At 36.7% G+C, this 18,499-nt stretch overlaps 1 protein-coding gene across 9 annotated transcripts in view; it reads left to right on the top strand.

Annotated features, from left to right (window-relative positions):
• The window catches only part of LOC148955231 (malonyl-CoA decarboxylase, mitochondrial-like), a 65,601-nt gene that overhangs the window by 35,525 nt on the left and 11,577 nt on the right, over window positions 1–18,499 (top strand). For all 9 annotated transcript variants that reach the window (XM_089101001.1, XM_089101065.1, XM_089101057.1 and 6 more), the window contains one exon: window positions 15,909–16,124. In XM_089101001.1, the coding sequence (XP_088957127.1) occupies window positions 15,909–16,124 (216 nt within the window). The remainder of the gene's footprint in view (window positions 1–15,908; window positions 16,125–18,499) is intronic.

The following is an 18,499-nucleotide window of genomic DNA, read 5'->3' on the forward strand; positions in this document are numbered from 1 at the left end:
AAGTTGTGGGTGAAAAGGATGAGTACTTCAAGTTGGAAAATTGGTTTAGAAGGGACATTAAGAAAGTAACTTGCTCTGAAATGTCTTTTGAAAAATATTTCTTGGTGTTGAGGTATCCAAAAAGTCGTAAAGTAAAGTTGTGGGTGAAAAGGATGGGTACTTCAACTTGTAAAATGGGTTTAGTATGGACATTAAGAAAGGAACTTGCTCTTAAATGTCCTTTGAAAAGTATTTCTTGGTGTTGAGGTATCCAAAAAGTTGTAAAGTAAAGTTTTGGGTGAAAAGGATGGGTACTTCAAGTTTGAAAATGAGTTTAGAAGGGATATTAAGAAAGGAACTTGCTCTGAAATGTCTTTTGAATGGTATTTCTTGGTGTTGAGGCATCCAAAAAGCTGTAAAGTATAGTTGTGGGTGAAAAGGAAGGATACTTCAAGTTGTAAAATGGGTTTAGAAGGGACATTAAGAAAGGAACTTGCTCTGAAATGACTTTTGTAAAGAATTTCTTGGTGTTGAGGTATCCAAAAATCTGTAAAGTATAGTTGTGGGTGAAAAGGAGGGATGCTTCAACTTTTAAATTGGTTTTAGAATGGACATTAAGAAAGGAACTTGCTCTGAAATGTCTTTTGAAATGTATTTCTTGGTGTTGAGGTATCCAAAAAGCTGTAAAGTATAGTTCTGGGTGAAAAGGATGGATGCTTCAACTTGGAAAATGGGTTTAAAAGGGACATTAACAAAGGAACTTGCTCTGAAATGCCTTTTGAAAAGTATTTCTTGGTGTTGAGGTATCCAAGAAGCTGTAAAGTATAGTTGTGGGTGAAAAAGATGGGTACTTTAAGTTGGAAAATGGGTTTAGAAGGGACATTAAGAAAGGAACTTGCTCTGAAATGTCTTTTGAAAAATATTTCTTGGTGTTGAGGTATCCAAAAAGTCGTAAAGTAAAGTTGTGGGTGAAAAGGATGGGTACTTCAAGTTGTAAAATGGGTTTAGAACGGACATTAAGAAAGGAACTTGCTCTGAAATGCCTTTTGAAAAGTATTTCTTGGTGTTTAGGTATCCAAAAAGCTGTAAAGTAAAGTTGTGAGTGAAAAAGATGGGTACTTCAAGTTGGAAAATGGGTTTAGAAGGGACATTGAGAAAGTAACTTGCTCTGAAATGCTTTTTGAAAAGTATTGCTTGGTGTTGAGGTATCCAAAAAGCTGTATAGTAAAGTTGTGGGTTAAAAGGATGGGTACATCAAGTCGTAAAATGGGTTTGGGACGGACATTAGAAAGGAACTTGCTCTGAAATGTCTTTTGAAAAGTATTTCTTGGTGTTGAGGTATCCAAAAAGCTGTAATGTAAAGTTCTGGGTGAAAAGATGGGTACTTCAACTTGTAAAATGGGTTTAGAAGGGACATTAAGAAAGGAACTTGCTCTGAAATGCTTTTTGAAAGGTATTTCTTGGTGTTGAGGTATCCAAAAAGCTGTAAAGTATAGTTGTGGGTGAAAAGGATGGATGCTTCAACTTTGAAAATGGGTTTAGAAGGGACATTAACAAAGGAACTTGCTCTGAAATGTCTTTTGAAAAGTATTTCTTGGTGTTGAGGTATCCAAAAAGCTGAAAAGTATACTTGTGGGTGAAAAGGATGGATGCTTCAACGTGTAAAATGGTTTTAGAAGGGATATTAAGAAAGGAACTTGCTCTGAAATGCCTTTTGAAAGGTATTTCTTGGTGTTGAGGTATCCAAAAAGCTGTAAAGTAAAGTTGTGGGTGAAAAGGATGGGTACTTCAAGTTGGAAAATGGGTTTAGAATGGACATAAAGAAAAGAAGTTGCTCTGAAATGCCTTTTGAAAGATATTTCTTGGTGTTGGGGTCTCCAAAAAGCTGTAAATTATATTTGTGAGTGAAAAGGAAGGATGCTTCAACTTGTAAAATGGGTTTAGAAGGGACATTAAGAAAGGAACTTGCTCTGAAATGTCTATTCAATAGTATTTCTTGGTGTTGAGGTATCCAAAAATTTGTAAAGTAAAGTGGTGGTTGAAAAGGATGGGTACTTCAAGTTGTAAAATGGGTTTAGAAGGGACATTAAGAAAGGAACTTGCTCTGAAATTCCTTTTGAAAGGTATTTCTTGGTGTTGAGGTGTCCAAAAAGCTGTAAAATAAAGTTGTGGGTGAAAAGGAAGGATGCTTCAACTTGTAAAATGGGTTTAGAAGGGCCATTAAGAAATGAAATTGCTCTGAATTGACTTTTGAAAGGTGTTTCTTGGTGTTGAGGTATGCAAAAAGCTGTAAAGTAAAGTTGTGGGGGAGAAGGATGGTAACTTCAACTTGGAAAATGGGTTTAGAAGGAACTTTAAGAAAGTAACTTGCTCTGAAATGGCTTTTGAAAAGTATTTCTTGGTGTTGAGGTATCCAAAAAGCTGTAAAGTATAGTTGTGGGTGAAAAGGATGGATGCTTCAACTTGTAAAATGGGTTTAGAAGGGATATTAAGAAAGGAACTTGCTCTGAAATGTCATTTGAAAAGTATTTCTTGGTGTTGAGACATCCAAAAAGCTGTAAAGTATAGTTGTGGGTGAAAAGGATGGTTGCTTCAAGTTGGAAAATTGGTTTAGAAGGGACATTAAGAAAAGAACTTGCTCTGAAATGTTTTTTGAAAAGTTTTTCTTGGTGTTGAGGTATTCAAAAAGCTGTAAAGTATAGTAGTGGGTGGAAAAGATGGGTACTTCAACTTGTAAAATGGGTTTAGAAGGGACATTAAGAAAGGAACTTGCTCTGAAATGTCTTTTGAAAGTATTTCTTGATGTTGAGGCATTCTAAAAGCTGTAAAGTAAAGTTGTCGGTGAAAAGGATGGGTACTTCAAGTTGGAAAATAGGTTTAGGATGGAAATTAAGAACAGAACTTGCTCGGAATTGTCTATAGAAAGGTATTTCATGGTGTTGTGGCATACAAAAAGCTGTAAAGTATAGTTGGGGGCGGAAAAGAAGGGTACTTCAACTTGGAAAATTGGTTTAGAAGGGACATTAAGAAAGTAACTTGCTCTGAAATGTCTTTTTGAAAAATATTTCTTGGTGTTGAGGTATCCAAAAAGTCGTAAAGTAAAGTTGTGGGTGAAAAGGATGGGTACTTCAACTTGTAAAATGGGTTTAGTATGGACATTAAGAAAGGAACTTGCTCTGAAATGTCCTTTCAAAAGTATTTCTTGGTGTTGAGGTATCCAAAAAGCTGTAAAGTAAAGTTGTTGGTGAAAAGGATGGGTACTTCAAGTTAGAAAATGGGTTTAGAAGGGACATTAAGAAAGGAACTTGCTCTGAAATGCCTTTTGAAATGTATTTCTTGGTGTTGAGGTATCCAAAAAGCTGTAAAGTAAAGTTCTGGGTGAAAAGGATGGATGCTTCAACTTGTAAAATGGGTTTAGAAGGGACATTAAGAAAGGAACTTGCTCTGAAATGTCTTTTGAGATCTATTTCTTGGTGTTGAGGTATCCAAAAAACTGAAAAGTATAGTTTTGGGTGAAAAGGATGGATGCTTCAACTTGTAAAATGGTTTTAGAAGGGACATTAAGAAAGGAACTTGCTCTGAAATGCCTTTTGAAAGGTATTTCTTGGTGTTGAGGTATCCAAAAAGCTGTAAAGTATAGTTCTGGGTGAAAAGGATGGATGCTTCAACTTGGAAAATGGGTTTAGAAGGGACATTAAGAAAGGAACTTGCTCTGAAATGTCTTTTGAAAAGTATTTCTTGGTGTTGAAGTATCCAAAAAGCTGTAAAGTAAAGTTGTGGATGAGAAGGATGGGTACTTCAAGTTGGAAATTGGGTTTAGGAGGGACATTAAGAAAGGAACTTGCTCTGAAATGTCTTTTGAAAAATATTTCTTGGTGTTGAGGTATCCAAAAAGTCGTAAAGTAAAGTTGTGGATGAAAAGGATGGGTACTTCAAGTTGTAAAATGGGTTTAGGACGGACATTAAGAAAGGAACTTGCTCTGAAATGCCTTTTGAAAAGTATTTCTTGGTGTTGAGGTATCCAAAAAGCTGTAAAGTAAAGTTGTGGTGAAAATGATGGGTACTTCAAGTTGGAAAATGGGTTTAGAAGGGACATTAAGAAAGGAACTTGATCTGAAATGCCTTTTGAAAGGTATTTCTTGGTGTTGAGGTATCCAAAAAGCTTTAAAGTAAAGTTTTGGTGAAAATTATGGGTACTTCAAGTTGGAAAATGGATTCAGAAGGGACATTAAGAAAGGAACTTGCTCTGAAATGTCTTTTGAAAAGTATTTCTTGGTGTTGAAGTATCCAAAAAGCTGTAAAGTATAGTTGTGGGCGAAAAGGATGGATGATTCAACTTGTAAAATGGGTTTAGAAGGGACATTACGGAAGGAACTTGCTCTGAAATGCCTTTTGAAAAGTATTTCTTGGTGCTGAGGTATCCAAAAGCTGTAAAGTATAGTTGTGGGTGAAAAGGATGGATTCTTCAACTTTGAAAATGGGTTTAGAAGGGGCATTAACAAAGGAACTTGCTCTGAAATGTCTTTTGAAAAGTATTTCTTGGTGTTGAGGTATCCAAAAAGCTGAAAAGTATACTTGTGGGTGAAAAGGATGGATGCTTCAACGTGTAAAATGGTTTTAGAAGGGATATTAAGAAAGGAACTTGCTCTGAAATGCCTTTTGAAAGGTATTTCTTGGTGTTGAGGTATCCAAAAAGCTGTAAAGTAAAGTTGTGGGTGAAAAGGATGGGTACTTCAAGTTGGAAAATGGGTTTAGAATGGACATAAAGAAAAGAACTTGCTCTGAAATGCCTTTTGAAAGATATTTCTTGGTGCTGGGGTATCCAAAAAGCTGTAAAGTAAAGTTGTGGGTGAAAAGGAAGGATGCTTCAACTTGTAAAATGGGTTTAGAAGGGACATTATGAAAGGAACTTTCTCTGAAATGTCTTTTGAAAAGTATTTCTTGGTGTTGAGGTATCCAAAAATCTGTAAAGTAAAGTTGTGGGTGAAAAGGATGGATACTTCAAGTTGGAAAATGGGTTTAGAAGGGACTTTAAGAAAGGACCTTGCTCTGAAATGTCTTTTGAAAGGTATTTCTTGGTGTTGAGGTGTCCAAAAAGCTGTAAAGTAAAGTTGTGGGTGAAAAGGAAGGATGCTTCAACTTGTAAAATGGGTTTAGAAGGGACATTAAGAAAGGAACTTGCTCTGAAATGCCTTTTGAAAGGTATTTCTTTGTGTTGAGATATGCAAAAAGCTGTAAAGTAAAGTTGTGGGGGAGAAGGATGGTTACTTCAGGTTGTAAAATGGGTTTAGAAGGAACATTAAGAAAGGAACTTGCTCTGAAATGTCTTTTGAAAAGTATTTCTTGATGTTGAGGTATCCAAAAAGCTGTAAAGTAAAGTTGTGGGTGAAAAGGATGAATGCTTCAACTTGTAAAATGTGTTTAGAAGGGACATTAAGAAAGGAACTTGCTCTGAAATGTCTTTTGAAAAGTATTTCTTGGTGTTGAGGTATCCGAAAATGCTGTAAAGTAAAGTTGTGGGTAAAAAGGATGGATGCTTCAAGTTGGAAAGTGGGTTTAGTAGGGACATTAAGAAATGAACTTGCTCTGAAATGCCTTTTGAAAGGTATTTCTTGGAGTTGAGGTATCCAAAAAGCTGTAAAGTATAGTAGTGGGTGGAAAGGATGGGTACTTCAACTTGTAAAATAGGTTTAGGAGGGACATTAAGAAAGGAACTTGCTCTGAAATGTATTTTGAAAAGTATTTCTTGGTGTTGAGGTATCCAAAAAGCTGTAAAGTAAAGTTGTGGGTGATACGGATGGGTACTTCAAGTTGGAAAATGGGTTTAAAATGGACTTTAACAAAGGAACTTGCTCTGAAATACCTTTTGAAAAGTGTTTCTTGGTGTTGAGGTAAACAAAAAGATGTATTGTAAAGTTGTGTGTGAGAAGAATTGGTACTTCAAGTTAGAAAATGGGTTTAGCAGCTAAAATAATAAAGTAACTTGCTCTGAAATGTCTTTTTGAAAATTTTTTCTTGGTGTTGAGGTATCCAAAAAGTCGTAAAGTAAAGTTGTGGGTGAAAAGGATGGGTACTTCAACTTGTAAAATGGGTTTAGGATGGACATTAAGAAAGGAACTTGCTCTGAAATGTCTTTTGAAAAGTATTTCTTGGTGTTGAGGTATCCAAAAAGCTGAAAAGTAAAGTTGTGGGTGAAAAAGATGGGTACTTCAAGTTGGAAAATGGGTTTAGAAGGGATATTAAGACAGGAACTTGCTCTGAAATGCCCTTTGAAAGGTATTTCTTGGTGTTGTGGCAACCAAAAAGCTGTAAAGTATAGCTCTGGGTGAAACAGAAGGATTCATCAAGTTGTAAAATGGGCTAAGGAGGGACATTAAGAAAGGAAGTTGCTCTGAAATGTCTTTTGAAAACTATTTCTTGGTGTTGAGGTATCCAAAAAACTGAAAAGTATAGTGTTGGGTGAAAAGGATGAATGCTTCAAGTTGTAAAATGGTTTTAGAAGGGACATTAAGAAATGAACTTGCTCTGAAATGACTTTTGAAAAGTATTTCTGGGTGTTGAGGTAACCAAAAAGCAGTAAAGTATAGTTCTGGGTGAAAAGGAAGGATGCTTCAAGTTGGAAAATGGGTTTAGAAGGGACTTTAAGAAAGGAACTTGCTCTGAAATGCCTTTTGAAAAGTATTTCTTGGTGTTGAAGTATCCAAAAAGCTGTAAAGTAAAGTTGTGGATGAGAAGGATGGTTTCTTGAAGTTGTAAAATGGGTTTAGAAGGGACATTAAGAAAGGAACTTGCTCTGAAATGTCTTTTGAAAAATATTTCTTGGTGTTGAGGTATCCAAAAAGTCGTAAAGTAAAGTTGTGGGTGAAAAGTATGGGTTCTTCAAGTTGTAAAATGGGTTTAGGATGGACATTAAGAAAGGAACTTGCTCTGAAATGCCTTTTGAAAAGTATTTCTTGGTGTTGAGGTATCCAAAAAGCTGTAAAGTAAACTTGTGGTGAAAATGATGGGGACTTCAAGTTGGAAAATGGGTTTAGAAGGGACATTAAGAAAGGAACTTGATCTTAAATGCTTTTTGAAAGGTATTTCTTGGTGTTGAGGTATCCAAAAAGCTGTAAAGTAAAGTTGTGGTGAAAATTATGGGTACTTCAATTTGGAAAATGGGTTTAGAATGGACATTAAGAAAGGAACTTGCTCTGAAATGTCTTTTGAAAAGTCTTTCTTGGTGTTGTGGTATCCAAAAAGCTGTAAAGTATAGTTGTGTGTGAAAAGGATGGATGCTTCAACTTGTAAAATGGGTTTAGTAGTGACATTAAGAAAGGAGCTTGCTCTGAAATGCCTTTTGAAAAGTATTTCTTGGTGTTGAGGTATCCAAAAAGCTGTAAAGTAAAGTTGTGAGTGAAAAGGATGGGTACTTCAAATTGGAAAATGGGTTTAGAAGGGACATTAAGAAAAGATCTTTCTCTGAAATGCCTTTTGAAAAGTATTGCTTGGTGTTGGGATATCCAAAAAGCTTTAAAGTAAAGTTGTGGGTGAAATGGATGGATGCTTCAAGTTGGAAAATGGGTTTAGAAGGGACATTAAGAAAATAACTTGTTCTGAAAAGATATAATAAAGCCTTAAAAAGTATTAAAAAATGGCGGCTCAGGGGCCTTTGGGACGGCGGGGCCCTTTGGGGCGCCGGGGGACCTTTGAGGACCGGGGGCTTCCGTCGGGGTTGGGGATAGGGGGATCGGAGCCCTTTGGGGTTGGGGTAGGGGACGTCGCGACCCTGTTCAAATGGAGCTTGTGTGTTATAACGACCACAGAATTTCACCCTCAAATCCTCTTCTAAAACCTCTTCTAAAATTATCTTTTAAAATGTCTAAGACGGTTTCACCCATTTTAACTTGTAAAATGGGTTTAGGGTGGTCATTAAGAAAATAACTTGTTCTGAAAAGATATAATGAAGCCTTAAAAAGGTATTAAAAAATGGGGGCTCAGGGGCCTTTGGGACGCCGGGGGGCGCTTTTGGGCGCTGGGGGACCTTTGAGGGCTGGGGGTTTCGTCGGGGGTTGGGATAGGGGGATCGGAGTCCTTTGGGGTTGGGGTAGGGGACCTCACGACACTGTTCAAATGGAACTTGTGTATTATAACGACCACAGAGTTTCACCCTCAAATCCTCTTCTAAAATCATCTTTTAAAATGTCTAAAACGGTTTCGCCCATTTCAACTTGTAAAATGGGTTTAGGATGGACATTAATAAAAGAACTTGTTCTTAAAAGATATAATAAAGCCTTAAAAAAGTATTAAAAAAGGGGGGACTCTGGGGCCTTTGGGACACCGGGGGCCCTTTGGGGTGCCGGGAGACTATTGGGGACCGGGGGCTTCCTTCAGGGTTGGGGTAGGGGGGTCGGAGCCCTTTGGGCCTGGGGTAGAGGACCTCACGACACTGTTCAAATGGAACTTGTGTATTATAACGACCACAGAGTTTCACTCTCAAATCCTCTTCTAAAACATCTTTTAAAATCATCTTTTAAAATGTCTCTAACTGTTTCGCCTAAATAATTCCCTAAAATGTCTAAAACGGTTTCGCCCAAATAACCCCTAAACGTAATTTCTGCATGTTCCTTTTATTTTTGGCATCCCTGCGCTGTCACATTTGAAATTACTAAGAAACCCTTTCCCGCGTTAATCTCTTCATCTCTAAGATCAAAACATTTGCCCGGAGTCAATTCTCCTGGAAGAACTCCAAAGACATAATTAAACTTCGCCCCGGAGACAATTCTCCTTGGAAATACATCAAAGACACTAATAAACTTTGCCCGGAGATATTTCTCGGAAATGTGTTCTCCCTGGGGATTCCATGCCCATATTTGGTGCCCCGTCGGGACTGACAGCACAGGTGTTCTCCCTAGGGACTCTATGCCCAAATATGGTGTAGGGTCACGACTATAAGACCCCTTTCTACTGATATTGCTTCATTGATAAGTAGATAAAAGCATCTTAATAAATGAAGAAAACATGCATAAATATTGTTTCTTTCTTTTTTTTTTCTGTATTAGACATAGTGAATGAATGAATGATACTTATTGACAAACGAATTTTCACAACATCAAACTGCCGAATTTGTCGTTTTCTGTCAGATAGCCTACGTTATAAAAAAAAACATATAACATTGTCGGTACATCCTAAACATTGTCGTTACAAACTGTTTTTGTCAGGTACATAAACAAATAACATTATAAAAACATTGTCGCTCTTCGTCAGGTACATTATAAAAACATACAACGGTGGTCCCGACTCGCCTGTCATTTCAAAACGCTAACAAACAAGCTGACACATTATAGGATAATAGTACAATTTCATTTATTTAGGTTTTCAACAAACACCGGCACAAAGCTCTTTCTGTAATGCTCAGTTCTTGCATTGATAGGATTTAGAACCGGAATTTTTGTGCTTTTGATCGAGGTAAATGGGACTTTGGTGGGTAATAAGGGGCTGGGAGTAGATATTGAAAGTGTGGGTTACGATGCAGATTATTCCCGGAATTAGTGCAAAGAATAACACGTCGGGCTGCCAAGATTGAGAGGCACAATTCCTTGAGGAGGAGAATGTAAGGCACTTTGCCCCGACCGTAAGTAATTCTCATGGCTCTCTTCTGGATAGTTTCGAGCCTATCGGACTGATCCACCGGAAGACCAAAATGTCATACCGAGCAAGCATATTCAAGCAGTGGACGGATAAAAATATATGTAAAGGCGGAGGATATGTGCTTTTGTGCATGAAAATTTAGCAAATATGAGAGACAGAGATGTACTAGCGTCTTTAATAATAGAGCAAACGTGGGCCTCCCATTTCAAATCGCAGGTCAGTGTGACCCCTAAAAATTTAGTTTTTGTTGTAATTATTTCATTAGGTATTGGAGATGGCTTTGTAATCAGAAAAGCAAGGGGGCATATTGAAATTCTCTTTAGTTTACGTATTTTTGCCTCAACATCAACAGGTTGTATTACTGGGCTATCCTGGCCTCGTGCTAAGGGGCAGGGAATATTACATGAGAGAGAAGTGAGGGTTTGTACAATAGCGGCGAGATGTTTATTTACTGAATTAGCTGTAGTTTCAGGGGGAACATTAAGAATAAAGTCTAAAAATTTTAACTGTTTCACCACTGATTTTCTTGACTGTATTACACCACTGCTTCGGTCGTGCTTTAAAGAATTCGCTTATTCTATTACGGTAATACTGGGCTGAAGTTTTCCTAATCTGTTTTTTTAGAGCTTTTCTAAGTAGGTTAGCTTCTTCAATTTTTCCCTGGCGAAACACTCTTAATTTTTGTCAGATTAAATTTTTTAACGTATCATTTATATACGGCTTTCTTATTCGATACGTCGGCAGCGAGTACATCTTCTCATTGCTCTTGTTAAAGCCATTTTCCAAACTTGATCAGTAATTTGGTCGATACTTAAATCCATCAAATTTGTACTTGCGGATATGATCTTGTATCAGATTTAGCGAAAGCGTAAAATGGTAACTTCCACCAAGTTGGGGGAGCGAATATGGTCCCCCCCAATTGGTGGCTGTGTGGCAGGGCACTTTTTCCCTTTGTTTGCCAAATAAAAGCAAAAAAGTTACCCAATTCTTTACTAAATTTCATAGACGTTAAATTTCATGCAATCTGACAGTATGGAAAAAAAACACTCCCTGACCGGATATGGGCCATGCCAATACGTTTCATGTAATTTGTGGTAGGAATTCATATTTGGTTTTTACACCTGAGTAAGGACAAGAAAGGGTTCTTGTTATAATTATTAACGGCCAGTTTTTATTTTGAAATAAAAATTGATTTGTCTTGGGAAATCCGAAAAGACAGGGAAATTCAGCATGAAGTTTCTGCAGAAACTTCGAGTAATGGACTAGACTGCAAATTAAGAAATTAATAGTTGCCTACAATCAATTTATTTTACATATGATGTGCTCACTCAGGCTTGTGGTTTTTATTTACAAAGGTCAGTTTTCTTAACAAAAACTGAATGCTCTGGCATTTATTATGACTTGGCAAGCTTAACATTTCATCTGAAACTGTCTTTGAAACATTCCTCTTGGTCGTCTTTTTCTGAGAGAAAATTGAAATCCTCGATGTCTGTTAGCGCGTATATTTCGTACACGTGACTTTTCGGGTTTTTTTCCGCTTGAAATAAAATATTTAATGCAGATCGCTTCCTCAATGCGTTCATTCAATTTTTCTGAGCAAGTTCAGCTGGTTTACTTTTATTTCTAATTGGGAAAGTTTAATCCAGATAAACTAATGTTAATAAATTGTATTGTTAGGATTACTGCCCCATTCATATATAATGTCGAATGAATAAACAGTAACACAGCTTGATTCGACTACTTTGTTCATCATTAAGGATAGGAAGATAAGTAAGGTTAATTGAAGCCTCTTTAAATTTTAATTTGAACATTTTCATTTCTTGATTATTTTTCTGTTTATTTAATTTAGAAAGCCTTAATATAACTGCGTATAGACCCCGGCGCCGCGCCGATGAGGGAAGACTGTTGGTGGCGGGGCAAAAACATCCCATCGCGCCGCACCGCCGGTATGATGTCGGTGGCGCGCTGCCAGTACGATTTCGGTGGCGCACCGACGGCGCGATCAATATTGACCGAAAATATTAATGTTTTCACCAGTCTTTCTCAAATCATAGCTTAAATTTACAACAGATTCGAGCCTATTCATGAGTTCAAAAATTTACAAGTCGCTGGCTTGAAACTTCTTGGTCTTCTTGGTTATCCCTCAAGAGAAGTAGGAATGTGGTAGAAACGAAATAGCTGTGGAGTTACAGAACCCTTGCATAATACGAGTAGTTGAAGTATCTATTAGCTATGTAATCTTTACGTAAATGCTTATCAAATTTAGTAGTTTTTTTTCATCGAGTATTACAGCATATAAAGCTTCAAATACCGTATCACAAAATTCGTCAGTTATCTTGGTAAAAACCTTGAATATGACATTGAACTTAGAAGCTTCATTTTTTCACAATGCCTTTTGCTTATTTCTGTTTTGTCACATTTAAAACAGTTGAAATGGGCGACTTTGATATTGATTGTTTGTTGTTTTTTTTTGCTCTTTTGGATTCCTAAGAAGCCTTCTTGTATTAAAAACTGGTTTTTAATTACAATGTTAAAAAAAAATGCATTTTAAAGTTTTTTTTGGCTTCTTTATAGAATATATGTCATGTAGGCTAAGGCTGAACTGCTGGTTTTTTATCGCTTTTGGCTGCTCTTTTGGATATTATTCATTTTTTCTTTTGGGGATTCATTTCAAATTATAAACTGATAAATACCTAATATCAGTCAAGTTATAAACTGCATCTAAAAGGACTAAATTTATTAAATTGAAAAATACATGATGAACACTTCACATGAGAACGCTTCAATTACAATGACACAAAAAACACTTAATAGTTTATTCGCTATGAAGAAAAATGAAGTGCCAGCTATTTTCTTACGTAAAAAATGAAAAACTCACCCGTTTTAAGTGTAATTAAATGAAAATAATATACAGACTGAAGTAGCTCCAGGAAGATGTTGAAATTTTCATCCTAGCTCGTCACTTTCAATCCAAGCAAAATGTTAGGACACTTAGTATCAGTTATTGAGTTTAAGCTTTGATTTCCAAATGCTCACAAGAATTACCAAATTTAAGAAAATCGCAACAATAAGTCACCTGTGGTCAAAATACTTAGCCAGGCTCCCCAGCCAGGCTCAAAGCTTCTGCTATGGTCATTTCCATGGAAATCTCCAAAGAGGTTCTTTTTAAAATAGCTTTCAAGCGTAGTTAGGGGTATTTAGACTTTTTTGCTTTTCTTCAAAGCTTTGGAAAAAGTGTTATAATATTCCAAATGTTACATTTGTGCATATTTTTGGTAATCATTTCTAGGGTGATTGAATTTTCTAAACCACTGTAGATACGTAAGAACGTTGCAACGTCTAGTACCCTGAGGGCATAAGACTGTCAAAGACTCCTCCTTGAACCTCCAAACCTAAAATCTTTGATCATAACAAAACCTTTTAATGTAACATAAGTACTGGACAAAAGGTTCAATTGTCACTCGTGCACAATATAAGATGTGAAAGTTGATATCGATTTTGGGCAGCCACGTTGTTTGTTTGCGAATCTACCCGGTACATAAGAATGAATGTTTCCAAAGTAAATATTTTTCATCAATAGGAAAAAAAAACCGGATTGGACGCGTATGCCCCTTTCCTTTCGGATCATAAAACCATGCAAGTGCTGTATCACTCACGAAAATCTTGTTAATTTTGTCAACTTTTCAACTTTTTGACATCCCTGCTTTCAATAAAAAAAAAAAAATCAAGGTACTATCACTTAAATATAATGACTCCCTATGGATAACATCTTGATAGGATACCGTCTCTGCTTCAAATAAATAAAAATAATTAACTTTTTTAAATCCCGGCTTTAAAAAAAAAAATCGAGTTATTATAACTTAAATATAATAGATCAATCCCCCCCCCCCCCCCTCTGGACACCAACTTGATAGGATGCCGTCTCTACTTTAAATTAAAAAAAAATCAACTTTTTGGGATCCCTGCTTTCAATAAATAAAATTTCGAGCTATTATCATATAAATATAATAGCTCCCTACCCCCCTCCTCTCTGGATACCACCTTGATAGGATACCGTCTCAGTTTTCATTAGAAAAATAATTTACTTAATAATTAACTAGGTCACTATATGGTTCAAACAAACGCGCAAAATAACGTTAAACAGCTTAGTGTTCCTTGAAAAAGAAATTGAGGGTATGAGTAAAGGGGTACAAAGACAACAAGAAAATGTCGAAATTATTAAGATATACCTCAAATTATTGTAAAACTGAGTGATAGATTCGCAATGGTATTCGATAAGATCCAAAGAATCGAATTACAAGGGGGCACACGCAAAAACCAAATTACGCCAGTAGCCTATGAGAAATTGCAAAATACCCAAGACAATGAACAAGTCCTGATGGGGGGCCCTGGATCTATCAAAATATTTGAATGGTCTCCCAGGGAATTCTATGTCATTTTCTTCTGTCTCCACTTTAAATGAAAAAAATAAATATCTTTTTGGCATCCCTGCTTTCAATAAAAAAATGAGGTATTATCATTTAAAAATGATAGCCCCCTATCCCCCTCCCCTATAGGCAATAATTTACAATTTATTTATGAATCATATTTTTGGGGTAACTTCCGGTTCAATCTTAAATGCCCAACCCGTGGACCTAGCTTCGTCTATTCCAAAATTTTGTCTCAACCAACGGCTGTTTTTTTGTGGGGGGGGGGGGTAAAAAGTCTACGGAAAGAAGATTTTATTTTATAACAAATTTTAAATAAATTAGTATTAAAAATTAATTAAAAATTATAAAGAAAAAGCAAAAACAAAAAAAATCTGCAAACTTACAATTCAGCTGTAGAAACAATAAGTTGGCTGTCAATTTCAAAATCCAACAAAAGGCTGAAGCTGTATAGTAGTGAATGCGTTCTATAATTCTATTCAACTTGAAAATAAAATTCTTGACTACGAATGATGTAAGAAATAACGATTGGGAAACTGCATTCGAAATAATTTAAACTCATTTCATAAAGACGATACTTTTTATTGTCAACATATGAAGAACTGTGTATATTGCAATATTTGCAATAGCATATTGCATCTGTCTGGTTTTTATGCAAAGTAACAAAAGAGACGAAAATTAATGAACAAGAGAGTAGTGAAGAATTATGGTATACAAAGTAATATTTGGCAGGGAAAGTCACTGGTGATAAATCACTAGGGGTGGCACCGTGATTGCGTGATATTCGGGGATTCGGGGAACCAAATTTTTGTTCGGGGTGACGCATAGATTTTCGGGGAAATACCCGAAAATTCGGGGATAGTGCAAGCCCTGCTTGATTTCTAATCAGGAAAATCGAAATACTCAACCACACGAGAAGGAAAAGCTCCGACTTTGCGGTTGACGCAATAAAGAATTGCCGCAAAATTAATTTAAAGTCGACCGAACGCCGCCGCCTCTGCCCGCGGTGGCGTGCGTGCGGCGGGCCGGCGGCGTTACGACCCTTCGGCGGCGTTCGACCGGCCCGCGCGTCGGCGGCGTTCGGGCGATCCGCCGGCGCGGCGCCGGGGTCTAACTGCGTAATTAAAAGCCTATTTGAATTTTCTTAAATATGCATTTATAGAAATATTAAAAGGTGATGATGTTAAATTTTGCTTTTACCTCCAAAAGAAGTACCTTCAAAGGGACCTTTGGGTTCAAATTTTTTTGGGTAGGTGAACATAATTTCTCAGTTAATTCTAGCCTGATAAAGATGACCTTACAAAGATAATTTGTGAATATTCTCTCTGCTTTTTCTGCATTGATAAACCTAACTTGTAATACATTGTTGCATATCAAACTGAAACATGTGAAACCAAACTGCATTTATTTGGTGTATTATCATATCCTATAGGGTTTATTACAAAAATGTCCATGCTGCTGAAACTTTTATATTAATAGAGATTTTTGAAATAGCTTGTTATTAACGTGACGATGAAATGACGAGGTACAAAACAAATTTTTGAAGGAGTCAAGTCACTGAATAGTAGTATTCAATAAAGAGGAGAAGAAGAGAATAACCTACCAAAACTATTTGACAGTAAAGTGTTGGTGTTTTCTTTACTTTAAAGATGCTGTAGAGACACATAAGCTATTGTAGCAAAATGATGTTGCAATTCTGAGTCCAGAACTTCAAAATATTAGTTTGCAATGTGTTTCTGTCATTCCATCAATTACGGCAGAATGAAAATAACTTTATAAGGATCTGTGATGACAGAACATAGTTTCAGAAGCATGCCTTAATTTAAACGCCTATTTGAATATTATGAGATACGAAATAATATCAATTTGTAGGTTGCTTTCGAGTTTTCACAGATGAGGAGCAAGTAAATCTAGTAGAGCATTTCGGGCCTCCGGATCGATTCTACCGTAGCTTCAGGTACATGCTTGGAAATGGATCTTGGATTCAGGATGACTCATTAGTTCAAATCTTGGAAATGCCACTAATGAGGATGTGCGCTCAGTACTTGTTCCTAGAAAAGAGGAGAGGCTTGGCCCTTGACTCTGTTGGTAAGCATTTCGTATAAATTTTTAGCTAGATTTTGCGTGTGAAAATAATAGAAGTATTTGCTTAAGCACTAAGAGCAACGGAGCCAAAGGTTCTTTTTTAATTGGGTGTTTTTTTTTTCAACTGCATCTTTATCCTTGTTTTTCTAAAAGAAATTCTACGGAATTAAAGAGCCAAGTAGAAACTTACAACAGACAAATTTGCTTCGCCGATTCCACAAAATATATCTACAAAACTAGCTCAGATAAATTAACTTGCGATATTTTTCAATATATGTAGAATTTTCAAAACTAGTACTTTACTGGAAAACACTTAACTGACCTCGAAAAGCAAGATGTTCTCTCAGGAGGAGAAAATTCTATAAGTAGGCTGAAAAAATGGGAGACTAATTTGTAAAGCTCTTAATGGTCGTTTACCTACCATGATATCGATTACTTTTAGTATATAATTATTAATTCTCTAGGTAAAAAAAAATTGACGGGAAAAATTAACGACAAAGTGGACTGACGGCAAAATAATGTAGAACCAACTTCAAGCCAGAAATTATAGACCCGCATAAAATTCCACTTGCATAAGTTCAATCCAAGGAAAATTAAACAAGATTCGGACGATCAAATTCAACCTTAAAAACTCAACCCGTGCAATATTTAACTGAAACAAAACTTAAGCCTTTAAAACTCAACCCAGGCATAATTTAACCCTGCAGAAATTGACCAATTACAACTCATCCCAGCAAAAATCATCTAAAGCAAAACTCAGGAGGCTTAGGAGCCCCATTGGGACCATGGAGTCAGACAGACTTTTAAACAAAGGATCATTGTAGTATCATTGATATGATATACCATTTTAGGGGAATGGGGACCTCCAACGCATCACTTGGGGCCTGTGGCCCTGTGAGCCAGGTGGGGTTTGAATGTTAGGTTATGTTAATTCCAAATAGATATAGCAGGCCTTTAAAGGGAGGGGACTTTCAAGGCCCCAACTGTGGTCTGTTAGTCGGGGAGGTCGCTGATCCTTGGGTAATTCTGATTCCAAAGAGGTGGAACATGATCGTTTATGTTTTGCTTGACGGGGTTTAGTAACAGTTTAGTTTCCTAATTTGAATTTTCACATAGTTTTGTGGGTTTATCTTTTGTTGGTTGAGTTGTCGTTTTTCAGAGTTGAGTAGCTAAGTTTGTGTTCGGTGAAGTATTGTGTAGATTGAGTTTTGTGGGGTGGGCTTTTACTGGGTTGACAATTGCATTGGACATAATTTTGTCTGGTTAAATTCTACTTGGGTCGACTTTTACTTGTTTTAAATTTAGCTTAGTTGAATTTTACATATCCTGTACAAATAGTCTGGCGGGAAAATAGATATTGATATATTATTTTAGCCCACCATTAACACAAAAATATGGCGAAGTACAGAAAGAAAAAAAGAACAACACGAAAAATACTACTTCAAGAAACAACGATTAGACTGTATACACTATATAAATTCGTAGCTCGTAGATAACGTGCAACGGCAGGAAATCGTAAAGGTGCTCAAGTGCACCTTTTCTAGCATTACTTACCAGCTCTGCCACAGCTTTACAGAGGTCTGAAATTAGATACTTCTCCAAGAGAAATATATTTCTCTCAGGGAGTGATGTACAAGTCAAAAGATTCAAATACTTACAAAAAGTGGATCTGACCTTTAGTCGCTCTGTTTCCATATGCAATCCCCTAGGGGGGGGGGGGGGCCAGAACATGTGACAAAGCCACTGCTCTATATAGCTTCGCTAAAATTTGGCGATTGTAAGATCAGCGTGGCAAGTTATCCATAGCTCACTCGCAGGTTTGACATAAGGGTGTCAAGGCAAAAAGTTGTCGTTGCTTTCTTGTCTCGACCATATCGAAGACCTAAATATTTAAGCGAAGAAGACGGTGAAATAGTAGCACCATCTACTGATTCAGTTGGTGCTAGCGAATCCCGTTTCGTCGGTTTGAAAACCAGAAAATCGGTTTTCTGGTCATTAACTTGTTGACCAAATGCGCTATAACCGGATACAAGCTTATCTAAGTTATCCTGCAATACACTTAAAGTAAAACTCAACATAAGTAAGTCATTAGTATAGCTTATTAGAATAAAATCACAAAAGATCAATGCTTAACCCACCAGAAATTTGTTTTGTTACCTTAGAAGTCGAAGCGTTAAATAATATCGGACTTAAAACTGAACCTTGTCGAAGTCCTCTATCAAGTTTAACTAGCGCACTAAGTCTGTCAAGTCCAAGTTTCATTCTTATATAGCTATTGGAGTACCAATACGATAAAATAGCTACTGGGTGTTCACACCAGTATCTAGCAGGGTCTGGAAGACGGCAGACTGGATAACTGTATCAAATGCAGAAGAAAT

Source organism: Artemia sp. Qi Xiang Cuo, chromosome 2 (assembly GCF_049724085.1).
Source record: "Artemia sp. Qi Xiang Cuo chromosome 2, ASM4972408v1, whole genome shotgun sequence".
In the NCBI taxonomy this organism is placed as follows: Eukaryota; Metazoa; Arthropoda; class Branchiopoda; order Anostraca; family Artemiidae; genus Artemia; species Artemia sp. Qi Xiang Cuo.